Source organism: Manis javanica, chromosome 17 (assembly GCF_040802235.1).
Source record: "Manis javanica isolate MJ-LG chromosome 17, MJ_LKY, whole genome shotgun sequence".
Classification (NCBI taxonomy): Eukaryota; Metazoa; Chordata; class Mammalia; order Pholidota; family Manidae; genus Manis; species Manis javanica.
In genome coordinates, this window is record NC_133172.1 from 64205019 (window position 1) to 64216063 (window position 11045).

General features: G+C 56.4%; 1 protein-coding gene and 1 non-coding gene across 2 annotated transcripts; both read left to right on the forward strand.

The window, feature by feature from the left end:
* Positions 1–3023: 3023 nt before the first annotated feature.
* RPL13 (ribosomal protein L13) lies at positions 3024–5194 on the forward strand. Its single transcript, XM_073226817.1, has 5 exons — positions 3024–3367; positions 3447–3588; positions 3774–3947; positions 4366–4422; positions 5011–5194. Exons 1-5 carry the CDS (start codon positions 3264–3266, stop codon positions 5167–5169), a joined length of 636 nt encoding a protein of 211 aa, XP_073082918.1. The 5' UTR covers positions 3024–3263; the 3' UTR covers positions 5170–5194.
* Positions 3639–3722, forward strand: LOC118967554 (small nucleolar RNA MBII-202). The gene has a single exon (XR_005054693.1). It is a non-coding gene; the product is annotated as a small nucleolar RNA MBII-202 (small nucleolar RNA).
* Positions 5195–11045: the final 5851 nt, after the last annotated feature.

Consider the following 11045-nt stretch of genomic DNA (forward strand, 5'->3'; position numbering starts at 1 on the left):
TTTGTAGAATCAATGTGTCTGTGGACTTTGGCTGGCTGCTTGGTCATAGGTGACATCGGACACATGGTACCAGAAGCTTGCACCTCCTCTGTGTCCTGTGGGGACTGACATTGCTCCTCACACCTCTTGTGGGGGTTCTTGGGTGGAGAGGCTTCAGCAGCAGCATGTGGTCCCCTGGAGCAGCGCTGCATCAGGCACCCTGTGTGCTCCATGCTGGGCCTCCGTCCTCAGCCCTCTGCCAGGCAGATTGGGCACAGCATGGCCTGAGTGTAGCTACCAGAGCATCTGTTTGTGTTAGGTACGTCAGGTCTTGTGACAGATGCATTCTTTAGGTAAATGTACATTTAACACAATCAGAGCCCCAGAAGACAGAGAATAGTGAAAGAAAATTAACTCCTAGTTCTTAGATCATCTTTATTCCACTTTGATGTATTCTCATAAGTCAACATTAATGATTGGTTTTATGCTTAAAAGTTTTTATTGTATAACTGACAGTGTATCAGTTTCAGGTGTAATTCCGTAGTCTTACATATTGCGAAATGATCACAATAAGTCTAGGTAGGAGCTGTCACCAGTTATAGAATTTTCTTGTGATTGAGAACTTTTAAGAATTAAGCACCTTTCAAAGAAAACATGATTATAACATACTGCCAGCTGCCTTTCACTGACATTATTTCTCATACTCCAGGAATCTGATTAGCCTCTATCCGAGTTATGTGTAGGCCACCATTTCGGAAAGTTGAGAGGCCAGATTGTCATGAGCTCTGTGATGAAGCAGTGTGACCTATCCTTGCAGTATAGCTACTGCGTTTCCTAATTCAACTGTCAGGCCACATCTATGTGACATGAGCATGCTAATGTTTTCAAAGTGCTATAGCAACATGACATTTTTCCCCAAAACGCTACAAAATCATGTGCTGCAAGGGTATTAATTTAAAAATTGTGTCTCTGAAAGGGTAGCAGAGGCTATTGTTGACTATCTTGGGTTGGCTTTCCTCAAGGCCAGTCATGATTAGATATGGAATGAGCAGGCATTGACTTGAGTAATGGCCTCAGACTTGGAAGGAAATACTGGCAGGCCGTGCAGGGCAGGACATGCTCCCAAACCTGCAGGGCATTTCCCAGGAGTCCCCGTCCCACTCAGCTGAATGCTGCTTCCAGGGGCATTAGCGGGCCCAAGCCTGGAGCTCTGTGCCAAGGGGTGGGGACTGTCCCTACAGCTAGAGATTTGTAAAACCCTGAGCCAGCCAAGTATTGCACCAGGACTCCTAACAGTTCTTTAGTCTTCCCCAATGAGAGACGTGTATGTTTCCAGCAGAATTGGTCAATTTTTTTGTGTTGCCGTACTACTCACATTTCCGAGGAGGTGAGTGTGGTGCATTCAGGTATGGAAAACCATATTCTGTGTGGGGCTCGGTGTGTGCAGCAGACCCAGGTCTCTAAGTTGCTTTTCTTGGTACTCGCTCCGTTTTGAGCAGCAGCTCCAACTTAAGGCCTTGAGCCCCCACTTGGGACCCAGGGCAGCCGCTTAACCAGGAGCAGGTGGAGCTCGGGGTCGGGGCGGATGGAGCTGCACGAGTCTGCGGGTCTGTACAGAAGTGGGAGGTGTTCCAGCTTGGAGCAAGGTACCACAGCCCGCACGGGTCATTGCAAAGGGTCAGGAAATCATGGAGGAATGAGCTGACGTTCTATCACGGAGCAAGGTAATTATTTACCCACCAGACGTCCGCAGTGTTGCTCTGCTGCAGTTAAACTGCCCAGGATGGAGTGGGTTCAAGCCCCATCTCACTGGACAAAGTGGTTTGTGAGGCGGGCGATAGGCCCTCAAAGTCTGTGAGGACTGAGCGAGGTCCTTCACCTTCCCCGCCTGGGCCGCCCTCGCCACACCGGCTCCTTTTGTCACCTGAAGCGGACCTGTGTTACTGACCACCAGCGTCGCTGACTTACTGTGTGTTGCCGAACGGTGCTGTGTCTTGTGACCTCCCAGCAGCTGCTCCCATTTCACAGAACGGGAAAATTAAAATAACAAAAGCTTTAACTCCATAGCCACTGTATGACTTGCGGCTCCCTGACCTCCCAAGATCAGTCTGTTTGTGAAAATGGTGGACCCAAGAGATTTTGAACATGAACCTCACAGACCACCTCCAGGTTCACGGATAGGTGCTCCCGTTTGCAGCCCTGCGTTTGCGGACACCGGTAAAGCAGGGCTAGTACTGCCCTCGGTTCATGAGCGCGCGCCCAGTAAACGGCGGAGCCTAGGTTTGAACTCCCGCTGTAGGCTCGGTGCATTTGTCAGCAGACAGCGCCTCGGCCATGCCCACGTCTTCTGCCCTTCATACAGGCCTGGAGCCCTGACCATGACCTGTTCATCCCTCGGTGGGTCCCAACCTGTTTTCAACACCCAAGGACGTCTCAACAGGTCAGAGAACTACCAGCAACCCGTTCACTCACTGCAGGTCAGGCTTCCAAATTCCCTTTTTATGTATCATGAAAGTCTTAAAATGTCGATTACGTGTTCCTTGAGGGAAACGTGGTGACTGGGGCGAGAGTGGGAACTACGGAGGGTTACTGGGATGTACGGGCTCACAGCGGTGGGAGTGGCGATCTCCCACGCTGGCGGAGAAGGGCGCGCAGGCTCGGGTCCTGGACGTGCGGGCGGCCGAGCACCGCGGGCCTGGGTCCCACAACTCACGGCCGCTGTCCGCCCTCCGACAGCCGCGTTCGGCCTGGATGCCCCGCCTGCAAACACTCGGTGAGTTAACGGTCTCCAGAAGGATGCACGGAGGGGACGAAGACTGGGACATGGAGGGCGAGGCTTAGGCGTGAAAACACGTACCGGCCGGAGAGCAGCCGAGCAAAAACCGCCTTCTCTCGGCGCCACGTCCGGCCGGGGCCGCAAGGGCGGTGAGGACAGCACGGCACGTGACTTCCGCGCTCTCCGGACCTAATTGGCCAGAACGCTCCGGCGCTTCCGATTCGCCGAGCCCACGCCATCCCAGAGTGCTTTGCAGCCCCGCTTCCTTTCCGCTTGCCGTTCACCCTCGGAGAAGGTGAGTGCCTCCTGGGCCGGCGCTGCCGGGCTCCATCCGCAGCCATCGGCGTAGGACTGCTGTCGGCGCGGCCACGGAGGCACCTCGGGCCCCAGCTGTAGACGGCGTTGGGCCGTGGCCCGAGCTCTCGGGCCGGAGGCCGCCGCTTCGACCGGATCCAGGGCCCTCACCCACCTCCCGTTCCCCACGTCCCCAGACTCGTAGGCAGCAGCCATGGCGCCCAGCCGGAATGGCATGATCCTGAAGCCGCACTTCCACAAGGACTGGCAGCGGCGCGTGGCCACGTGGTTCAACCAGCCCGCGCGGAAGATCCGCAGGTGAGCGGCCGCCGCGGGGAGCGGGGGCGGCGGGGAGCGGGGGAGCCGCGGGGTGACCGCCGCTCCGCGCTGTCCGCAGACGCAAGGCCCGGCAAGCCAAGGCCCGCCGCCTCGCCCCGCGCCCCGCGTCGGGACCCGTGCGGCCCATCGTGAGGTGCCCCACCGTGCGCTACCACACCAGAGTGCGCGCCGGCAGGGGCTTCAGCTTGGAGGAGCTGAGGGTGAGTCGGCCGAACCCCCAGGCCCGGTCCGCCGCGCGCGCTCGGTCCGGTGATGACGGTCTCCGGAATCGCTGCACTGCCCTGATGAAAGCACGTGTGAACCCTTTTCCATCTGACGGCCGAGCGCCTGCGTCGGGGCGGGGAGAGCGCGGGGCCGCGGGGGCTCCATCTCAGTGTCCGGGCAGGTGGCGGGCATCCACAAGAAGGTGGCGCGGACCATCGGGATCTCCGTGGATCCGAGGCGGCGGAACAAGTCCACCGAGTCCCTGCAGGCCAACGTCCAGCGGCTGAAGGAGTACCGCTCCAAGCTCATCCTCTTCCCCAGGAAGCCCTCGGCCCCCAGGAAGGGAGACAGCTCTGTGAGTGGCCGGCGGGGCGGCTCCGGGGCTGCGCCGCCGCGCGTGGGGTTGGGGCTTGGCAGAGGCGTTGACGTCTGTCCCGGGGCCCAGCTGGGGAGAAGGAAACACATTAGCCACAACCTTTTTTTTATCTCCCAAAACGTGGCACCTCTGTGGGTAGTTGTGACCTGGAGGATTCAGAATTGTCAGCTGCCCACATGTGGTTTGTTTGAAAGCTAGTCTCGTGTTTTTCTTTGGACGCTTCGTATACAGATATTTCTAGTAAGACCTTCAGAATGAGGTTGCTGGCGTCCCTGTGTTCAGGCGTGTGTGCCCACTAGGGCATCGTCTGCGTGGTGGCGGGGCTGTCAGTCAGCATCTCGGCCCTTTCGGGGGGTAAGCTGAGCCCACGTGACCATCCCGTTTGATTGACAAACAGGCTGAAGAACTCAAGTTGGCCACCCAGCTGACAGGACCAGTCATGCCCATACGGAACGTAAGTGACTGTGTGAGGAGGACTTGACACTGATGGGGTGGGATTGAGGTGGAGGGAGTGAAGGGTGGCAGCTCAAGATTCCTAAGGGGCCGAGAAGGAGCCTCAGCCCGTGAGAAGGTCCAGACAAGATTTCGAGGGAGGGCCTTGTCCTCCCCTTGGGAAACTTTGGGGGCCCTCGTTTGGGGCTTTCTGCTTCCTGCTCTCAGAAAACTTAGGCCACTCTCTGGTTATATTTGGTGATCTTATAACCTGCCCAGCATCCATCAGGCCCTTGAGGTTCCTTTGGGAGTGGAACGTGGGCCCACATTACGTCCCACAGTATTGCTGTCCGTCTACCCAAGCACAGCGTCCCCCCTCCTGCCTGTCCTTCATGTCTGGGGTGGTTGCTTCTCTGCCTCTGCTCGGAGTTTGGGGTTGTTTCTAAGTCCCAGGGCGGGTTATTAAGCCCTCTTTGTGGCCTCCGTGTAGCCGTCTGGCGGTGGGCCAGCAGGTGCGGTGTTAAATGATCTCCCACCAGGGCCTCTGGTTCTGCTGGCCTTTGATCCTGGGCTTCGCTGTGGGCGAGGTTCGAGCCCTGTGTTCTTGCAGGTGTACAAGAAGGAGAAAGCCAGGGTCATCACAGAAGAGGAGAAGAACTTCAAGGCCTTCGCCAGCCTTCGCATGGCCCGTGCCAACGCCCGGCTCTTTGGCATCCGGGCAAAAAGGGCCAAGGAAGCTGCAGAGCAGGATGTTGAAAAGAAAAAATAAAGGGCTGCTGAGAGCTTGTGATAAATCTGCAGTGTCTGTGTGACCATTGTCCAGGCATGGGGTGGGTCTGGCAGGGGTGAGGGCGTTTTTTGGGTTGCGTTTTGCTGTCTGTACTTCAGGGTCCCTTGGATCAGCTGTCGGCTGAGCAGCTTCAGGGCCTTTCCCATCGAGGTCCCAGCCCAGTTTTTAAGCAGAGGAGTTTTAGTGTGTTAGTCTCTGGGGACCTGGACCTGGGGCCGCAGCCTTGCTTTGAATTGTGCTCAGGCCCTTCCTGGGCCTGTGCACCTCTGCCCTGCCTGGTGGCAGACCCTTCACCCAGCTTTGTAGCACAGGAAACTGGCCTCTGGCTTTCCCTAAAGTGTCCTCATACTATGCTTGCTTAGTGACTGGGACACCGCTGCCCACCCTGAGGAAGCCTGGTGTCCCTGGTGGCAGCAGGGCCACAGCAGGACTTGGCAGTGTTTTGAGCTTAATGTCTTACTGTCTGGGTCCTTGGGGAGTTGCCAGGGATGTGGAATCCCACACCTGGACCCACTCCCACTGGGGCTGGTCTGGAGCCTGTTCCAAAAGGTCATGTAGTAGGTGATGCTGGGCCTGCTGCTGCTGCTGTTTCTGGCTTTGAGGTTTTATAAGGCTGGTCTCAGTGCTTGACATATACATGGTGCCGGTGGGTTCAAAGATCAGCTGAACTGGAGAGGTGGGAATCTGAGCCTAGGCTGTGTCCTGACAATGCCTCTAGACAGCCAGGTGGACATGGTCCACTGGGTGCTTAGGGACCTGAGTGGGTGGCCTGCCCAGGGGCAGGCCCTGCCTCTGCGGGTGCCCTGGCTGCTGTCCAGGAGCACAGGGTGTGGGGCGGGAGTGCTGGGTTCTAGCCACGGGGCTGAGGGGAGGAGACTGCCACTGGCTGCACCCCACCCAAGTGAAGGGCCTCCTATTGTCTGGAGTGAGCACTTGAGAAAGGCCTTAGGTAGGGGACCCAGGCATGGGGACTGCATGCACCCTGGTGCACCACTGGCTGCCCAGTGCTGATGGCAGCCGTGCTGTCACTGGGTAAGCTGCCTCTCGGGTCCTCCCCTTTCTGTTTGGAGGCTGAGCTCAGTGCCAGAGTGCTTGGCGAGCTTGACGAGGCCCCGCCCCCCGAGCGGAGCGGAACCCGCCCGGACATAAGCCCGGTTCTGCTTACCTGGAGCTCAGGAACCAGGCAGGAAACATCCAAAGGCTTCGAAGGTGCTGGAACCCTGCTTGTTCTTCCAGATCTGCTTGGTCCACTGACCTGCCCCTGACCCAAAGGAGCAAGAAGCAGCTGTCCCTGCAGTTCGGGGGTGTTTGTGGATTTCTGTGTCACCCGGCACCGGCCCAGCTCCCGTTCCAGGTCCTGTTTAGGGCCGCTGAGCTGGGGGAGGCGACAAGCCCTCGCCCAGCATCCTGAGGCTGAGGAAGGCTCCCTGCGAGGTGGAGCCTGAACCCTAAATGCACGCCAAGAAGTGACCAGGACCTTGTATTGCCCAAGGCAAGACAGAGCGAGCGCGGAAGGCGGGTGCAGGCGGGTTCTGGGGCCACGCCCCCTCAGGGCTGCTTCCCGTGTCTGCCAGCTCCAGGGCAGGGCGGTCTTTGCCTACTGGCTGTCCCCTGGCACTGGGGTGGCTGATCCTAGGGTGGCCCCAGGAGCCCCCTTGAGCGTGGGCAGAAGGGTGACTAGGAGAGGCCACTCGTGCGCGTGCCTGGCAGGGCCCGCAGGGCAGCAGGAGAAGGGACCTCGGCGCTGTCCCGGCGAGGAACCCGATCCTGCCCCAGCCTGGGCCTCTATGACCTGGGCACTGAGCAGGGGCCCCGCTATGCTGTACGCTTGTAGGCACACAGCTTAGGCAACAAAAGTGCAGCGCCCCACCAGCACGTGAGGGCCTTATTTAGCATCGCCTCCAGGCAGACATTCGCCTTCTCAGATGGTTCTTTGCGCGCGGCAGGCGCAGCTCCTGGACAGGTTCCCAAAGTGGGTGTCCGGGAGCCGGCGATGCGCGCTGTGGCCACCAGGGGGCGGCCGGGCCCTGCCGATCTGCAGGAGGGTCCGCACCTCCCTCTCTGCCTCCCAAGATGAGCGTTGGTCTGGCAGGAATTGCAAAGAAGTTTTCTCTATTTATTACCTTTTTTTTTTGCCTTTTTTTTTTTTCAACCACACATTAGGAATTTTGTTTAATCTTCCCAGGCTGTGTCTTTGCTCTCTTGATTATTTTTAAATGATCACAGTGCGTCTGACTTTGTGTCTCTGTGAATTCTATGCGTGGGACCGTCACCTGTCCAGGAAGGGTTTTATTTTGAATCTGTATCCTGTAGTTGTCTTGTAAAAATAGAAAATTGTGATATTTTTAAAAGGAAGAATTAAAACTTAACATTAATTTCCAGTTGCTTTGAGTTGTTGTAGTTTAGAGGGAAACTACAGCCCTTGTAGGTGGCCTGGCTTTTTTCCAATTTCTCAGCTCAGTTCAAGCCAGAGTAGGAGGTGGCCTGACACGAAGGGGTGGACAATTCTCTTCTCTTCTTGTGTCTCACACATTATTTTTTTATTTATGGGTGCTTACACTTGATTGTTTTTATTTTATGATTTGTGAATGTTAGGATATTTTTTTCTTTTTTAAGTTATAGAAGAAAACTCTGCTCTTCATTAAAAAGAAAAAGCCCATAAGAGAAAAGCATGCAAACACGAGACAAAGGCCTCCCTTCTCCCGCTCTGCCCTCTGAGACCCTGGAGTGGTTTCTGCATCTGTCCAGAGCGGGTCTCACATTCCAGCAAAAACTCCCGGGTGTTCTCTTTTTATGGCCACACGTGGCTCGCACCGTGCGCTCTGCGCTGGGTCGTGTCAGACCACCCAGGTCTCCGTCCCCTCTGGGCCCGCCGAGGGCCCCTTTTAGGGTGGAGGCATCTCAGCTGTCCAGCCCTCGGCAGCGGAACGCTGTGGATGCCCTCGCATTTCTTTACTTGCTCATTGACCTGAGCCTCCCCACCTAGTCACCGGCTGCCTACCTTTTTCTGTAGCTCACCTGTTTCGTCCTTTGTCTATTTTCTATTGTGATGTTCATCATTTTCTTGAATTGTAGGGGCTCTTTGCCTATTAAGGAAATTCACCTTTTGTCCTGCTGTGACACATTGTTTCCCAGGCTGCTCTCTTCCTTTCCGGTGTTGCTTATATCTTGGGTGTGTGGTTTGGAGAGGGGATGGGATATTCTCCCTTAGGGGACAGTGTAGTATAGCAGAAGGACCACAGCTTGGCCTCTAGTGGATATTGGTCATTCTTTTGGCTTTCCAGAATCAGAGCCGTACAGGGGCCTCTCCGTGAATTTTGTGAGGGGCAGAACCCTCCTCTCATCGGAGCCGACAGGCCCTGTTCCCCCACAGCAGGCATGGCCACGTCACCAGCCTCCACACCTGCCTTGGCCTCGGTCCCATCCTGGTGATGCAACCTTGCTGTCCTCTCTGTGGACTTTGGGGGGGTTCTCTCTCCCCAATTCCAGGAACTCTCCAGTGTCCTTGTCCTTTCTGCCCCCTCGCAGAGTCACTTCCAGTTGCTTAGAACAAGACCTGACATGCCAGGAGTGCTGGCCCAGCTCTGGCTCTGGGCCTGCCTGGCACTGGCCATCCAGCACCTTCATTGCACAGGCACTGAGTACAGCCACATGTCAGGCACCACGGGGGCATCAGGCCACAAAGAGTAGGCAGAGGCTGATGACGAGACTGGCATGGGCAGACAGGTGGACAGGGGGCCAGAGATGGCAGGAAGTGACATGGAGGGAATTAATTAAGGGCAAACAGATGAAGAGACAATGGGCATTCATTTATGCAAGTATTTATTGAGCACCTACTGTGTCCCAGGCCGTAGGGGTACATTGAATAAAAGGAAACAAATCCTATACATCCACCCTGTTATCACAGAGCTTTCCTTCTGGGAACCCTCTAGACACTGGCCAAGTCCCTGTCCCCTCACTCCTGCCGTCTGGGTTCACGGCCCCCTCCCATGTTGCTGGGAAAGGAAGTTGGTAATGATAAGGAGCCAGCACAGACCCTCCCTAAATGACCCCAAGCTGCTGCTCCACGTGGCTGGGGGTCTCCATGTGGTGGGGGTCTGGACAGACACCCAGGGGTCCTGGCTGCAGACACTGGAATGTCGCCAGAGGTCGTGTGGGACAGTGCTTAGACCTGTCCCCCTGTCTCTAGCTGCGGGGTCTCAGCTGGGCCCGTTGCTGCTCTTCTGACAAATGCCCAGTAAGCTTGGTGTTTCCTGGAGAGGAGGAGGTGTGATGAGGGGCCCTCCAGCCCCTCAGGGAGGCTCTTACCAGAGGTATCATCCCCGCCCTGGGGGAGCCAGCCCCCCGGGGAGAGGCCAGCCACCACTCCTGCCTGCCTCCCTGGCCCACACCGCCGTCACCCGCCAGCTCCTGTGACAGAAACACCACAGACTGGGCAGTTTGTGAGCAACATTGACTGCTCAGGGTCTGGGAAGCTGGAAGTTCAAGATCAAGGGGCCGGCAGACTTGGCCTCTGGTGACGGCTGCCTCCTGGGTCATAGACAGCATCTCCTCACGGTGTCCCACGTGTCGGGAGGGGTGAGGGAGCTCTGGGGTCTCTAAGGACACTGGTCCCATCATGAGGCTTCACCCACGTGATGTAAGCACCTCCCAAAGGCTCACCTCCTAACACCATCACCTTGCACGTTGGGGCTCAGCATAAGAGTTTGGGGGAGACACAAACATTCCAGCTATGGCATGGAAGAAGGCCACACAATGTTGAAAATTAAAAAAGGAAAAAACAGGTTAGAAACCAGAAACACACACAGGGACCTTGCTCAGCAAACACTGCTGTGTGCCAGTCATGGTCCTAGGCCCAGGGACTCGGCTGTAAGATGGCATGGGACCGTCCCTGTGCTGGCGGCCTGAGGACACACATACAGAGGGTTGGGGGCAACTTTTGGAAATTAATACAGATTTGCATGAAAAAAAGTTTGAGGATGAACATCAAAACATTGACAGTGTTTATATCTGGATGCTAAAACTTCTAATTCTACTTGCTTAGCCACATTTTATAGTTTTTAAACAAGAAACACATGTTATTACCTCCTCTTTAACAATAATAGCAAAGTTTAGGGAAGGGGATCTCATTTCCTGCCCTGGCTGCAGGAGCTCCCACGTGCCCTTGTCCCGAGGGCCTGTGCGCACTGGCCATTGGGGAGAGCAGGTGGCCCCCACCACCTGGTGCCTCTCCCAGCCCTTTGTGAGGCCACACATCTCAGACCAGGGCAGCAGAGGATTGGGCGTTTTCCTCTGCCGATTCTCTCTGTTAGCGTGTGCAGAGCCACGGTGACGCCTCTTCTCCAAGTCAGCCCCCGAGAGAGGCCCCGGGTCGCCTTGCGGAGGAAGCCACACCATGGGAGGAAAGAGACCCCAGTGGGTCTGTTAATGTCTCTGGACCTCGTCTCTGGAAATTGCACACTCTGAATTCTCTCTCCACTTCCCCTCCTTGGTGAGAATGGCATATCACTTTGGCACTGTGCATGGCATGACGAAGGGCAGAACTGGCCTGAGCAGCCCAGCACAAGCTGCTGAACTCATTGGGATGGCTTGACGTCACTGCAGTCAGCATGGAGAGTGCATGGCCGGGAGGTAGAGGTCAAGCCTGCAACTAGGACTCAGGGGAAATCAGACCTCAGGGGAAAGCTCTCAAGGCCTGGTATGCTAAGGGGCCCGGAGTGGGAGGGCCTGAGCCTTGCCAGGAGCCCCAGGCAGGACAGCTGGGGGCTCTGTGTCCAACAGAGCCCAGACCCTTGCCTGGATATCGCGTCCTTATTTCCAGGGAAGCTCAGAGAGGTCGAGGGGCTTCGCCCAGG